Below are 15,579 nucleotides of genomic sequence, written 5' to 3' on the forward strand. Positions count from 1 at the left end.
GCGGCCCCCCGGGTCCCCCGCCCGCCCCGCCCGCCCCGGCCCGGCCCCGACGGGCCGGACACTCACGCTCCCGGGCCGGGCCGGGCCGGGCGGCGGCGGGCGCGCTGGGCGCCGGGGTCCGGGGTCCGGGGTCCGGGGTCCGGGGTCCGGGGTCCGGGGTCCGGGGCGGGGAAGGGGCCGTCCTCCCGGACACGCTTGCGCAGACGGGCCGGAGCGGGGGCGGGGGGGGAGGGGGGACGCGGGGATGGGCGGGAGCGGGACACGGGGGACCCTCGGGACCCGCCGCCGCCGCCCCCGGGCCCGGCCGCGCGCGCCCAACCGTCGCCTCCCGGGGCCTCGGCCCCCCGAATCCCAAGGCCGCCCCCCCACCACCCCCCCCCCGCCCCATCCCTCCCCGGAATCGCCTCCCCCGGGCGGAGAGACCGACTCGACGGAGAGATGGAGTCGAAGGGGGCCGGAAACCGGTCCCCGTCCCCCCCGCCCCGCCTGGCCCCGAGCACGAGGGCCGGAGGGCCAGGGGGGCACCCGGCCAGCGACCCCCCACCCCCCCACCCCGGGGACGTGGGGGCCGGGAGGGAGGCCGATCCGCGGGAGGCCGAGGTTGGCCTCGCCCCACCGGCGCCGCGCTCCGGGGACGAGGCCGCGTAGGGCGCGGGGCCTGCCTTCTCCTTGGGGGATGACCGTCCCGCACCGGAATCGAAAGGATGCCCCTTCTCATGGGACGGGCACGGCTCTTCCCGGGTTCCTCGGTGGCCGGGGGTCATCCCCTCCGCCCGGGACGCGAAGGTCACGGGGGGCGACCCCCTGCCTCCGGGTTCCCCGGCCCCCGCGTGAGGCCTTCCCCGCGTGAGGCCTCCCCGGCCGAGGCGCGGGTCGCCCCCTCTCCCCGGACCCCTCGCCGGCTCCGCCGGGCCGACGGCCGCCCGGGCCCGTCCGGTGAGGGGAGACGCGGGGAGCCCCCGATAGGAGAGGAGGGCGGCCCGTTCCCGGCCCGGCCTCTTTGGGTCCGCCCCAAGGGCGCGACGGGGTGACCGGTGGCGATCGCGGCACCCGTTAAACGCTCGCCACGTGCCGGGCGCCGGGGCGGAGGCGGGCGGAGCGGGTCGGACGCGGTCCCCGGCCCGCCGGCGGCTCGCCGTCCCGATCCTCATTTTAAGGACGAGGGGACCGAGGCGCGGAGAAGCGGAGCGACTCGCCCGAGGCCGCCCGGCGGGCAGGTGGCCGAGTCGGGATCGGGACCCGCGACCTCCCGACTCCCGGGCCCGCGCCCCGCCCGTTACGCCGCGCCGCTTCCCTCGGCGACCGGTCGGGACCGAAACGATCCGAGCGGCGGCTCTCCTGCCGGCCGGGCTCTCGACGCCCGTTCCCCCGACCGGTCCTCGCCGTCCCGGTCCCCCCCTTCTAAATCTCCGCCCTCTCTCCGGCCCCACGCTCCCGGCGGAACGTGGCCCGCCCCCGGGCCGTCCCTGACGCCCACAGGCGTCCGGTCTGCCAGGCCCGGCGGCGGAGCGGCGGCGGCGGAGAGCCGGCGGCGGACGGCCGCCCCCGGGCCTCGAACCTACCCAGTTCGGGCCCGTCGGCCACCCGGGAGCTGCTTCTGGGGACCCCGCCCGCCCCACCTGGAATCCCATCTCCTGGACAACTCCCCGGTCCGATTCGCACACCTCGACCGGGGCCCCCGCTGCCTCGCTCCACGGAGGGGTCCTCCGGTCCGCCGTCGGCGCGATCGGCTTAACGCCGTGTCCGCGGAGATCCAGTCGGGCCCCTTTCCCGGGCCCCTGCCCTTGGGCCGGGCCCCTTTCCCGGGCCCCTGCCCTTGGGCGGGGCCCCGATTCCACACCGGGGGTGAAGAGGGGAGGGCCGTGCTTTACCGACAGCGGGATGCGCGCTTCGGTTCTTCTTCGCGGGAGTGGTGGTGGCTTGCGCCGAGCCGTCCCCACTCTCTGGATGGCTTCCCTGTGCCCGGCTGCACGGACGGCGAGACGGTTGGCGCCGGGGCGGACCCCGAGGCCTCGGTCGGCCCCCCCGACCCTCGGACGCCGTGCCTCAGACTCGACCCTTTAGCCTTTCCCATCCTTTCGGTGTCCTAAGCTTCCGGGGGGGGGGGGGGGGGGGGGGGGGGGATGTCCGGGCAGGGAGTAGCGGACAGGCGTCCTGGTGTGAAAGAGCAAACTGTGTAAGGCCGAGCCCTCCTTGGAGAAGACCACCGTGCCCGTAACAGAGAGGCCCTTGGCGGCTAGGCCGAGGAGGGCTGGGTACCCTCGGCCGGCCTGGTCGCAACCCGGGCCCATCCAGGCCGACGGGGGGGCAGGGCAGACTGTAAGCAGCGGCGCGGCTCGGTGGAAAGAGCCCGGGCCTGGGAGCCAGAGGTCATGGGTTCGAATCCAGGGTCTGCCACCTGTCAGCTGTGCGACTGTGGGCAAGTCACTTCTCTGTGCCTCAGTGACCTCATCTGGAAAATGGGGATGAAGACCGGGAGCCTCACGTGGGACAACCTGATGACCCTGTATATCTCGCCCAGCGCTTAGAACGGTGCTCTGCACATAGTAAGCGCTTAACAAATACCAACATTATTATTATTAAGCTCGTTGTGGGCAGGGGAGGTGTCTGTTTATTGTTATATTGTATTCTCCCAAGCGCTTAGTACAGTGCCCTCACATAGTAAGCGCTCAATAAATACGATTGACTGACATGGGCAGTCAGGTCGACAAAAATGTCGAGGCAGAATCCCGTCACGCACAGCGATCGGTCATTCGGTGGCATTTAACGAATGTCCACTGGGCGTAGAGCACGGTACGAAACGCTAGGGAAGAAACCCCAGAAGAAAGGCCCGTGGTCCCTGCCCTTCCTAAATTCGTAATGAGCAGGGAATGTGTCTATTGTTACGTCGTACTCTCCCGAGTGCTCAGTACAGTGTTCTGCGCACAGGAAGCGCTCAATAAATTCGACCGACCGACTTAGGGGCTCGCGACGGCAGGCAGACGCAAATTCTTTACACGAGGAGGAGTTAGGATACGTCGGAGAAAGGTAGGTGTCGGAACAGAGGATCATTGAACAGGAGGATGGAGGTGATGCCCAAGTGCCAAGGCTGATTATTGGACCGGCAGAGTTGGGTGGCGGGAAACGGGGTGGAGGCAACCCCGGAGGAGGTGGAATTTCAGAAGGGCCTTCGGAGCCATGGAGCGCCGTGAGGTCCGGAGGCACCGAACTCTCCCGCGCTGTGTGCCCTGCACGCAGTAAGGAGAAGCGGCTTGGCCTGTGGAAGGAGAACAGGCCCGCGAGTCAGAGGACCTGGTTTCTAATCCCAGCTGGGCCAATTGCTGGCTGCGTGACCTTGGGCAAGTCACCCGACTTCTCCGTGCCTCGCCTCTCCTGTTCTCCCTCCTGCCGTGAGCCCCAGGCGGGACAGGGACCGCCGTGTCCAATCTAATTCACTTGTATGTGTCCCGGCCCTCAGAAGAGCCCTGGACACATATGAAGCGCTTAACAGATACCATTTAAAATAAATAAATCCATCGATACCACCGATTCGGGGAGGCGGGGTGGTTTCGCGCCAGGGGTCGGAGATGGAGGAATCCAGCCTGGGTCGTGGTTCCTGTTGGTTGAATCTGCTTTTCCAATCCCCGCTTCCTTCCGGCCTCTCCCAGGGTTACCGGTTGGAGTTGGCTCTTGGCCACTGGGCAGTCCTTTCCATTTACTCTCGACCCTATCCTCCCCTCACCCCCCCGCCCTCCCACTCCCCTTTCACTCACCTCTCCGGTCCGCACCGCCCTCCCCTAGCCCTTGGTCGTTTCCACCATCTGCCTCTCCCACCCTCCACGTCCCAGAAATACCCTGGCTCAGGAGGGGAGGGGATGAGCCCCGGGGGTCCCCGAGCAGGGGAGCTATCAGAGCCGGCCCTATTCCACAATCTAGGTCCAAAGTCCCCGGGGCCAGGACCGGTCAGGGCAGGGCACGGGGAGAGAGACGGTTTGGCCGCTCCTGTGCCGAGGCTGGCGGTGCCTGGGGGGCCGAGGGTGGTCAGAGGGGGAGAGGGAAAAGGGGGCGGGGGAGAGGTCAGGGCGGGTCACCGGTTCACAGGCCCGAGGAGACAGCCCACGGACGAGGGACCAAGCAGGGGTGGAGCTGCCCACGGGAGCAGGCAGAGGCAGACGGGGGAAAAGAGCAAGGGAGACGGGGCCCGGGCCCCAGGTGGGGGAGTCGGCGGGGCCGGTGAGCGGGGCCGGGTGAGCGAGCCCACGGCTCCCGGCCGGGCCTGCGAGGGCGGTGACCGGCATCCGTCGCTGGCGGGCTGAGGCGGGGCAGAGTCCGGGGCTGGGGGAGGAGCAGGTGCAAGGGCACGGGGAGGGCGCGCCTGCTGGCGCGTGCCCACCCGCGCCCACGGCCTCGCAGAGACGCTCTCCCGCGGCTCAGGGGACCGAGAGAGTCCCGGGGAAGCGCCGGCCGGGCGGCCCGAGGAGAGGCCGTCGGGCTTTAGTGGCCGTAGGTCTCCCGCAGCACGGTGCCGCCCCTGAACTTGGCTGGGAAAACCCCTCCACCGTGGGCTCGCCCCACCGGCCGACGGCGGCTCGGGCCTGAGCCGCCCGGGCGTTCCTCCTCCCCGTCCGGTTGGGCAGCGGATGCCGGGGAGAGGAGGGAGAGGGGGGCCCCTCCTGGGGGCCTGGCCGGCTCTGCCGCGGGAGGCGAACCCACGGCCCCCGTCCACCCAACCCACGGCCCCCGTCCCGGCGAGCGTGCGGGACGCCAGCCCCGTCCGGTCCGTCGGTTTATTCTTGGGCCACAGGCCGGTACGAAACAGATTTTTATAAAACGGCCCCTCTTCCCCTCCCCCTCCCCCCCCTTTCAACCCCCCGGCTCCTCCCCTGCCCCACCCCCTCCGGCCCCCGGGGCCCCCGACCCATCCCACCCGAGTTCAGCGGCCGGCGGCGGCCCGGAAGCGGGCCAAGAGCGGGTCGTCGGCCCGCAGGGCGTAGCGCAGGGTGCGGCGCTGGTAGTGGCGGGGCGTCAACTGCAGGTTCTCGATCACCTCCGCCAGCAGATGGGCCCGCTCCACCCCCGTGCCGGGGGCCTCGTGGCCCAGGGCGGTGAAGTGCACGTGCAGGTGATAGTAGGAGGGCTGGTAATGCAGGTAGACCCTCAGTCGGTCTGGTCCGACTCCGTAGCGCTGCAGGATGGCCTCCTGCGGGGTGGACCGGGCGGGGTCGGGTCAGGCCGTCCCCTCTGCCCCCTCCCCGGCACCCCCCGGGGACCGGGTGTCCGAGAGCGGGTGGGCGAGGGGGCGCGACCCCGGAGCTCCCGGGGCCGCGGCACCCAGCCGTTCCCTGCCGAGGTCCCTCCCCCGGGCTGGGCTTCACCGGGCCCCCCCCCACCCGGGCCTCACCTGGCCCTCACGCTGAATGTTCCTGAGCAGGGGCAGGTGTTCCTCAGTGAGGTCTCGCAGGGACCTGATCCCGCGCCGGTGACAGATGGCAATCAGGTACAGATCATCTACCTGCACGGAGGGACGGGGCTGAGTCGGGCAGAGGGGTCCGGGTCCCCCCGCCCGGGGCCCCCCCCCCCCCCCCAGACCCTCCACAGGTCGGCCGGGGGTACCCAGCCAGGATCCCCTACTCCCGATGGACGCCGACGCCGAGGAGATCCGGAGGGGCGACCGGTCTCTCCGACCCGGCGCCGCCGGGGAGCCTCACCCCGGTCTCCCTCCCGCAGGTCCTGCCCAGTCCACGCCACGGCCCGTGGACGGCAGAGAGCCGGACGATCCCCGGCCCGTGCCAACGCGGTCCCCTCCCCTCAGAGGGCAGCCCTCGGCACGCCTGGTTTCCTTCCGCCTCTGTTTTCCCGGATCCCGGAGAAGGCCGTGATCCTTTCGGTTCCCGCCCCGGCCCGACCCCTCCCCGCCATTAGAAACCCGCTCCCCAGCCTGCGTCCCGCCGGCCTCGCCTCGGGTCCGCGGGCCCCGGGTCTGGCCCGAGGTGACTCGGCCGAGGACGTGGCTTTCGAATGAGACCGGAACGCGCAGATCACCTCCTCCCGCCCCGCTCCCCGAGGCCCCAGGGAGGGGCGGGCACGCCGGGAACGCGGAAAGGTCCCGTCCATCCGCCGGCGGCAGCGGGTGCCGGGAGGCTCCTCGTACCTGCTTCTGGTCCCACTTTAGATCCGGGAGGAGGACGAAGCCGTCGGAGGGGTCCGGGTTCTCGTAGACGATGCGCTCGGCCTCAGCCTTCTTGTCCAGGATGTTGTACACCCACTGAGCGGCGGGCAGAAGGGAGGCTGAGTCGGCCGATTCCCACCCCAGAGGCCGAAGGAAGGGATTCCTTCCGACCACGCATCCACATTCCCAGGTCTACCCCCACCCCCGACTCCCCCCGTCTCCCGCTCCCCCAGGTGACCCACCTCTCCCACGCCCCCATCTCTCTGCCCTCTCGCCCCTCCTTCAGCTCCAGGTCCTGCCCCTCACCTCCCCCCATCCTCACCTCCCTAGTTCTAATAATAATAATAATAATGTTGGTATTTGTTAAGCGCTTACTATGTGCAGAGCACTGTTCTAAGCGCCGGGGTAGACACAGGGGAATCAGGTTGTCCCACGTGGGGCTCACAGTCTTAATCCCCATTTTACAGATGAGGTAACTGAGGCACAGAGAAGTTAAGTGACTTGCCCACAGTCACACAGCTGACAAGTGGCGGAGCTGGGATTCGAACTCATGACCCCCGACTCCAAAGCCCACGCTCTTTCCACTGAGCCACGCTGCCCGCGGGGGGGAAAAGTGATTTGTGCTTTGGGGTTCGGGGAGGGAGACGCTCTGAAAACCCGTGGGGGGAGCAGAGGGCCCCTGGGAAGGGGCAGCGGGGGAGGGCGATAACTGCCTCGATCGTTGAACCCGAAGAGAGATTCGGAGAAGTCTCCTGAGCCTAAGGAGAGACTCAGAGGAGTCTCTCGGGGCCGATTCCAGGCTCCCGTCAGCTCCCACAGGCCTCCCGGGGCCAGGGGAGGAGTAGGCAGCCTCGGCTCGAAGGGCCGGAAGCCAGAACCAGGCTAGGCAGGGGCTGGGAGCTGGTGGGAGGGTTGGGGGGGGGGAGGCCGGTTACCTGGATGCTCAGGCTCTGGGCCTCCAGGTATGGCAGCGTGATGTTGGTGTAATCCTCCCCGCTCTCCTCCACCATGTGCAGCTCCTGGCATCCGTACTTCTGCAGGTGTTTGGCCGTGGCCGGGAACACCACTGTGGCCTTCACCCCTTCAACAGAAATAGCCATCATCACCACTGGGGTATTTAAGCACTCACTACGTGCTGAGCCCTGGTCCGGGGCTCAGTACGGTGCCCGGCCCACAGTAAGTGATTAACACATACCATAATAATAATTAATAGAAGATAATCGGGTCGGGCACAGTCCCTGCCCCACACGGGGCTCACAGTCTAAAGGGGAGGGAGAAGCGGTACTGAATTCCCGTTTTAGAAATGGGGAAGCGGAGGCACAGAGAAACGGCTCTCCCACGGTCGCCCACCGGGCAGGTGGCCGAGTCAGGATTAGCACCCAGGTCTCTGGATTCCCAGGCCCAAGCTCTTTCCGCTAGGCCACGCTGAGCTCACACCCTCCCGCCTCTCCCTGCCTCAACCTCCCTCCTACCTCTTCATCAACAAGCCGGTCTCCCCTGAGGTCTGAAGCCCCCCGCGTCCACCCACGGTGCCCTCTCTGGGCCGGCCTCTGCCCCGGGTAGTCCTTGGGCACGCTAACCCAAGTCTGGGCTGACAGAGCCCAAGCCCAAGCAGTTCAGTCTGACAGCTGTCAAGACCGAGCGGGCCCCGTGCTAGGATGGCATGCAAATCTGTGAAGCGTTCCTTATTTTTCCCTTTACTCACCCCCCCTCCACAGCTCCGTAGCACTCATATACCTATCTGTAATTGATTTCTATTAACGTCTGCCTCTCCCCCTAGACTGTAAGCTCGTCGTGGGCGGGGAACGTCCGTTTAGTGTCATGGCGTATGCTCCCAAGCGCTCGGTACGGTGCTCTGCACACACTAAGCGCTCAATAAATACGACTGGCTGACTGACTGAGGGTCGGCCTTCGCAGCAGGACAGGAGCGGAGTGGGGCGGATGAGGGGCGGGACCCAGGTGGAATGGGGGGGAGCACTTCCACCCCAGCGCTTAGAACAGTGCTCTGCACAGAGTAAGCGCTTAACAAATACCAACATTACGCTCTGTCTACCTGCTCTCCATGCCTCCCTGCGCCCCTCCCACCTCCATTTCCCCTCCCCGCCCGGTTCCCCCCAGACCGGAAAAGCCCTCCCTCCCTCCTCTTCGGGATCCGTGAGCTCCCTGCGGGCAGGACTATGTCTGCTGGTAGTTTTATCGTACTCTCCCGAGCTCCTAGTACAGCGCTCTGCCCGAAGTAAGTGATCAATAAATACGACTGAATGAGTCTACGCTCCCAGCCGCCTCTGGGGAGTCCTCTCAGATTACTCAGGCCACTCCAGCTGGCCGATTTTTCCTTCCATTCTACGCCTCGGCCTTGGATTGGGGCTGTTCCCGTGGGGGGATTTCGGAGACTTCCTCCCCTAGCCCGCCGCCAGCCTGTCGCTCCCCTACCGGTACCCGAGGACTACGTCTGTCCTGTCTCTGACCTCCGGCTCGTTGGGGACAGGGACCAGGGGCGTCTGCTAGGTCGAAGGGTGGGTGGGGCCCGGGGAGTGCCCAAGTGGGAATAAAACAAACACAGATTTGGTCGGAACGCCGGACCTATCGTCACCGCATCGTCCACGGCCGGCCACCGCTCAGGGGGTGCCCAAACCGGCTCTGGCAGAGCCGATCGGGGGCTCCCTGGAAGAGGTGCCTCTTCCTCATAGTTTGGTAGGGCTGGGGAATTTGACCGGGTGGGAGACTGCTCACCCGAGGGCGAGGTGGGGTGGAGGGACGGGCCAGGCAGGGCCCGGGGGCCGAACGGGCAAAGGTCTGGAGGGGAGAAAACAGTGGGGGGGGGGCGGGGGGGGCGGTCAGTGGAGATACTTGAGCCTGGCCTGTGACTCGGTTTCCCCCCAGGAGGCGCCCCCGGGAAGGCCACGCTGTGTTTCCGCCTCCAAAGCAGTCCAGAAGAGCAGGCTAGCACCCACCCGGCCGGCCGGTGACCCCGACCCGGGTCCTCGGTCGAGCGCGGGGGAACGTCTGGTTAGCGGGGCGAGGGAGGGTGGGCGTGCTGGGTCTCGGGCCCCGGGCCCCGGGGCCCGCCCGGGATCCGGGCCGACACCGACGTCGGCCGCTTCCAGGGTCCAGCCGCACCGGGGGAGCGGCGGGGCGGGCTCTGGGCCCAGCCCAAAGCGGATCACAACCGTCTCGTGTCCCCCCCGGACCCCGGAGGCCCCCTCCGATGGGAGGGATTCCCGGGAAAACGCCGCCACCGCTCCCAGAACATGGAAACCAAGCCCGGCCGGGCCGGGCTCTTTCCCCAACCCACTGAGCGGGAGGCTGCTCGGTCTGCCAGGCCCCAGTGGCCGTTCCAGCATGAGCTCATCTGGGCCGCGGCCACGGAGCCAGGCCTGCCCGGCTCTCCTCCCACCGCAAGCCGCTCGTTCCTTCCCGAGGGGTGGGGCTGGGGGGTGGCCCGGCCTGCCCGCCCCCTCCTCCCTTCTCCTTCCTCCCTCCCCTGCAGCAAGGCCCCAGCGGCAGCTGGTGGCTGGAGCCCAGTGGGGACCAAACGGGCATCAGAGGTGGGCGCCCGCCCGGGTCGAGGGGGTAGTTCGGGCTTTCCTCTCGGGCCCCCGCCAGCCTCGGCCCCCCGAGCCAGGGACAGATCTGCCGCGGGATGAGAGAGGGCACGGCCCTGTTGGGGGAAATGGTGCCCGGAGGCAGCGGGCTGGATCTGGATCTGGATCTGGATGGCTCCCTCCCGCTGCCCCAGGGCAAACCCCAAACCCACTAATGATCTCAGCCGCCGCTCCGGGCGGCCGTCTGGGCCGGGGATCCAGACGCTGACTGCAGCGCCGGGAGAAGGTGCTGACGGTCGGGGGCCGCAGGCCGGGGTGGGGCGGGGATTGGGACTCCCCCCCACCCCACCTTCCCTCTCCCCCCGGCCGCGGCCCGGCCCCGCCCCGCCCCAGCCGGCCAGAACCCACGGGATGCCCGGCCCGGGAAACCCCGATCGGGCAACGGGGCGCCGACCAGGACTCCGGGCAGCCCGTGGGCACTTTTGGTGGGGGCAGGAGGGCTGTCGGTCACCACGGACAGATCCGTGCACAGGTGGACCCCCACTTTAGCCCGTCACCTAACAGGACACCCCTCCCTGCTGGGCCTGCTGGGTGAGTCCACCCACCAGCGACAGCAAGGGCAGGCGGGGGCGACTTAGCCCGGCACCCCGTTCCTCTCAGCGATGGAGGAATCAGTCTGGCACAGAGGCTCCGGACACTTGCACAGCCGGGACCTCGGCCTCCTACTTACGGGGTGGAACCCCCAGGGCCTCACCAGCCCCTAGAGCTCCCGGGAAGGACACACCGGCGGGAGCCGTTCCTAGGCAAATCCCACAGGAAGGAGGCTGAACTTAGACGTTTCACCTCACAGGACTGGGGTGGGGGGGAGAGGCGGGCCTGGGGGCCGACACTCAGGTCTGTTTGGGCCGCTGGGCCGCCGGACACCCTCCCCCTCCCCCCGGGTCTCATTTCCCTCTGTGGCACACCAAGGGGCACCTTGGGGGACACGGAAATCCGGGGGGGGGGGGGAGTCCGCGTTCCTCGAAGCCGGCGGAAAACCCCTTCCCATCACCGGGCCCTCCGACGTCCCGTGCCCCAGCCGCCGGCCTCGCCCCAGGACTCCTGGCTCCCAGCCCTCTTTTGGCCTCCGAGTAAACAATCGGCCTTTTCAGATGGGAGTTTGGGTTTCAGAATCGGCTCCTCCAGCCCCACCCTCCTGCCCACCGTCTCCCCCAGGGCGGTGCTCCCTTCAATGGGCCCCATTGATGGCCCACCTGGGGCCAGAGGGCACTCTTGGGGCAACCGGGGGGCAGGTCAGGTCAAGGTGGGGTTGTTTCCTCCCCCTCCAGGCCCAGTGGTTTTCCGGGGGCCCGTGGGGGGCTCGCGGGGGGCCCAAGGAAACTCAAACCGGAGCTCACGGTCCATCTCCGGGCCGATCCGGTGGGAGTCCGGGGAGCCCGGGGGGCCCTGGCGTAGTGGAGACAGCACGGGCCCGGGAGTCGGAAGGTCGTGGATCTTAATCCCAGGCTGCTGTGTGACCTTGGGCAAGTCGCTTCTCTTCTCTATGCCTCAGTTACCTCAACTATAAAAGGGGATTGAGAGTGTGGGCCCCAGGTGGGACGGGGACCGTGTCCAACTCAATTTGCTCGTATCCACCCCGGCGCCTCGCACAGTGCCCGGCAGCGGATGAGCGCTTAACAGACGCCATCATTATTATCCGGGGTCAGCGGGAGGCAGAGCGGCGAGGCAGGTGGGAGACGAGAAGCTCGAGCCGGAACGTTTCCTTCCCGGGTACCGGCCCATCCCCTCCATCCTGTCCAGGCGCTGAAATCATTTTCCACGCCCATGGGGCTGGCCCGGTGCCCACGGGCGGGCCGACCCGCGGCCAGGCGCTCGCCAACACCGCCTCCACGAGGCCTCCCGCCACTGGGTCCGGCCGGGCCGGAAGGAGGCCGGCTCCCCGGGCTCCGGCCGGCCTGCCAGCAGCCCTCTGTCTGGGTTCTTGGAGCGGCACCGACGGACACAGACCCCACCCCCTCCGGAACGACCCGCCCAGGCCTGCCCCCGCCTCCCCCACCGTGCTTCTCGCCCTTCCCCTGGCCAACCGACCCCCAACTCCTGGTCCATCTACCAGTTAACGTCCGTCTCCCCCTCTAATAATCATGTCGGTGTTCGCTAAGCGCTTACTCTGTGCAGAGCACTGTTCTAAGCGCTGGGGGAGATACGGGGTCACCAGGTTGTCCCACGTGTCCCAGTCTTCAGCCCCATTTTACAGATGAGGTCACGGAGGCCCAGAGAAGTGAAGTGCCTTGCCCACGGCCACCCAGCTGACGAGTGGCCGAGCCGGGATTCGAACGCGTGACCTCGGACTCCCAAGCCCGGGCTCCTTCCACTGAGCCACGCTGCTTCTCTAGACCCGTGAGCTCGTCGTGGGCAGGGAGTGTGTCTGTTTATGGTTTCACTGAACTCTCCCGAGTGCTTAGTGCAGCGCTCTGCACACCGTAAAGGGCTCGATAAATACGACTGACCGGTCACTGCCCCCCGACCCCCGGTGCCGGGAGGGGGGGGGCCCCCTCACCGCTCAGCTGGGGTGGTGGAGCCAGGTGGTAGTTACTGTAGATGTCATTGGACAGCTGCAGCTGGAGCTCTGGGCTTCCTGCCAGGAGCTGGGCCACCTGGCCCACTTGGAAGGGGGTCTTCTCCAAGATGACCACGGCGTCCTGGCCGTCCCCCGAGGATTCGTTCACCTGTTGGGCCGAGGCAGCGTTAGGGGGGGCTGGAGGTGAAGGAGAAGAAAGGGATGGGGAAGGGGAGAAAGAAAGAGGTCGGGCCCACTCAACTCCAGCTCCTGATCACCATCGGGAAGCAGCGTGGCTCAGTGGAAAGAGCCCGGGCTTGGGAGGCAGAGGTCACGGGTTCGCATCCCGACTCTGCCCCTTGGCAGCTGGGTGACTGTGGGCAAGTCACTTCACTGGGCCTCAGTGACCTCATCTGTAAAATGGGGATGAAGACGGCGAGCCTCACGTGGGACAATCTGATGACCCTGGATCTCCCCCAGCGCTTAGAACAGTGCTCTGCACGTAGTAAGCGCTCAACAAATACCAACATTATTATCCTCTAGGGCCCCCCGCTAACCGCAATTGGTCCAGCTCCCAGGGCGAAGCGCCCATCACTCACCCCCCAAGTCCTGCCCGGGCTGGGGCTCGGATAGGACGTCATTTCACAGGAGAGGAAACCGTGCCCTGTTGGAAGTGACCCATTGCCCTTGGCCTGCGACAGGGTTGACTTTTTTTGTTTAACGGTATTTGTTAAGCCCTTACTGTGTGACAGACACAGTACTGAGCACTGGGTAGACACAACCTAATCAGGTTGGTCACAGTCCATATCCAAAGGAGGCTCACAGTCCTAACCCTCGTGTTACCGACGAGGTAACTGAGGGACAGAGAAGTGAAATGACTCGTCCACAGTGGTAGAGCCGGGATTAGAACCCAGGTCTTTCTGACTCTCAGGCCTGTGTTCTAACCACTTGGCCACCATGCTGCTACGAGGCCACACCGCTTCTGTGCTAGGTTCCTGCCCAGGGACTCCCTCCATCCCTTCCAGCTAATTCCAGGGACGGGATCTGGCGTGACTAGCATCCGTGTTGGCAGTGGCTCTGAAAAAGGAAATCAAGCGAGGCTAGCGATGGACATATTAACTCATCACTGGTCCAGGGAGGTCTTCTGGTCTCTTTTTCCAGGACCAATAGGGAAATTGAGGCATGAGGACACTTGACTCGGCTCACGGGGAGAGGAAGGAGAAGGGCGCGTTGAAGCAGCGTGGCTCAGTGGAAAGAGCAGGGGCTTAGAAGGCAGAGGTCGTGGGTTCTGATCCCGCTCCGCCACCTGTCAGCTGTGTGACTTTGGGCAAGTCAGAGGTCATGGGTTCGAATCCCAGCTCTGCCTCTCGTCGGCTGTGTGACGGCGGGCAAGTCACTTAGCGTCTCTGTGCCTCAGTGACCTCATCTGTAAAACGGGGATGAAGGTTGTGAGCCTCACGTGGGACAACCTGATGACCCTGTATCTCCCCCAGTGCTTAGAACAGTGCTCTGCACATAGTAAGCGCTTCATAATAATAATAATGTTATTAACATTAACAAATACCAACATTATTATATTTATATTATATATAGTATATTTATATGTTATTATTATTATTATTATTAACTTCTCTGTGCTTCACTGACCTCATCCTCACTGACCTCATCTGTAAAATGGGGATGAAGACTGGGAACCCCACGTGGGACCACCTGGTCACCTTGAATCTACCCCAGCGCTTAGACCAGCGCTTGGCACACTGTAGGTGCTTAATGAATACCACCGTTATTATTATTACTATTAAGACAGGGTCCACCCATTCTATATTTGAATCCACGGGGAATTGCCAGAGCGCCTTTTCGGTTTATTATAAATGCTACTGCTTGAATGCCCAGGGTGCTTGGCGAAGCAGCGCGGCTCAGTGGAAAGAGCCCGGGCTTGGGAGTCAGAGGTCATGGGTTCGAATCCCGGCTCTGCCGCTTTTCAGCTGTGACCTTGGGCAAGTCACTTCACCTCTCTGGGCCTCAGTGACCTCATCTGTCAAATGGGGGTGAAGACTGGGAGCCTCAGGTGGGACAACCTGATGACCCTGTATCTCCCCAAGGCTTAGAACAGTGCTTGGCACATAGTAAGCGCTTAACAAATACCAACATTAATATTATTAGCATGCGCTTAACAAATACCAACATTATTATTATTAATTAATTACTCCCCGATTAGACTGTAAGCCCGTCAATGGGCAGGGATGGTCTCTATCTGTTGCCGATTTGTCCATTCCAAGCGCTTAGTGCAGTGCTCTGCACATAGTAAGAGCTCAATAAACACTACGGAATGAATGAATGAATACTATTGAATGAATGAATGACTGAGAATGGTACAATCCTCCCTCCTCCTCCTCCTGATTGGTTTATCCCGGCCAGTCTCGCGAGAGTTGGATCAGCCCTCCCCTTTAAGAGGCATTGGTCGAGGCCGCGCGCGCGCTGATTGGCGCGTCGCCGCTCTCCCCCCCGCGAGGGCGGTGGTACCTTCCCGTGGAGGAAGAGAGTCTTTTCCCGCGCAGACTCTCTCAGCACCTTCTGGAGGCGGAAGCCGGTGAAGGGGAAGCGGGCGGGCTCCGCCGTCCCGTTTCCGACGGCCGCCTCAGCCCCTGCCGGCTCGGGAACCCCCTCCGCCTCCCCTCCCTCCTCCGCCACCGCCTCCCGTTTCCTCTTGCCGCCCGGGACCGACGGCTCCGCCATGCCGACCGTTATGAGGAGCCGCGCATGCGCCAACCCCTTCCCCTCCGTCAGTCCGAAGGAATCCCGGCGTGCCCCGCGGCCCCCGCCGCCTACATCTCCCAGCATGCTCTAGGCCCCGCGGCTCCCAGGGGGCTTTGCGCTCACCTGAGGGGGCCCAAGCTGGGCCTGCTCCAGCCCTCAGTTACCTCAGCGGGGAAATGGGGATTAATAAGAATGTTGGCATTTGTTAAGCGCTTCCTATGTGCAGAGCACTGTTCTAAGCGCTGGGGAGATGCAGGGTCATCAGGTGGTCCCACGTGAGGCTCACAGGCTTCACCCCCATTTTACAGAAGAGGGAACTGAGGCCCAGAGAAGTGAGAGAAGCAGCATGGCTCAGTGGAAAGAGCCCGGGCTTGAGAGGCAGGGGGTCACGGGTTCGAATCCCGGCAGACTGTGGGCAAGTCACTTCACTGGGCCTCAGTGACCTCATCTGGAAAATGGGGATTAACTGTGAGCCTCACGGGGGACCACCTGATGACCCTGGATCTCCCCCAGCGCCTAGAACAGCGCTGTGCACGTAGTCAGCGCTTAACAAATACCAACATGACTATTAT

At 65.4% G+C, this 15,579-nt stretch overlaps 1 protein-coding gene across 1 annotated transcript; it reads right to left on the reverse strand.

Moving 5' to 3' along the window:
- Positions 1-4,881: 4,881 nt before the first annotated feature.
- On the reverse strand, positions 4,882-15,027 carry DCPS (decapping enzyme, scavenger). The gene is made up of 6 exons (XM_029075773.2): positions 14,774-15,027; positions 12,251-12,419; positions 7,084-7,229; positions 6,131-6,244; positions 5,381-5,491; positions 4,882-5,179 (listed from the first exon to the last, which is right to left on the reverse strand). The coding sequence occupies exons 1-6, from the start codon at positions 14,984-14,986 to the stop codon at positions 4,913-4,915; spliced, it is 1,020 nt and encodes a 339-aa protein (XP_028931606.1). The 5' UTR covers positions 14,987-15,027; the 3' UTR covers positions 4,882-4,912.
- Positions 15,028-15,579: the final 552 nt, after the last annotated feature.

The sequence above is a fragment of the Ornithorhynchus anatinus genome, chromosome 11, assembly GCF_004115215.2.
Source record: "Ornithorhynchus anatinus isolate Pmale09 chromosome 11, mOrnAna1.pri.v4, whole genome shotgun sequence".
In the NCBI taxonomy this organism is placed as follows: domain Eukaryota; kingdom Metazoa; phylum Chordata; class Mammalia; order Monotremata; family Ornithorhynchidae; genus Ornithorhynchus; species Ornithorhynchus anatinus.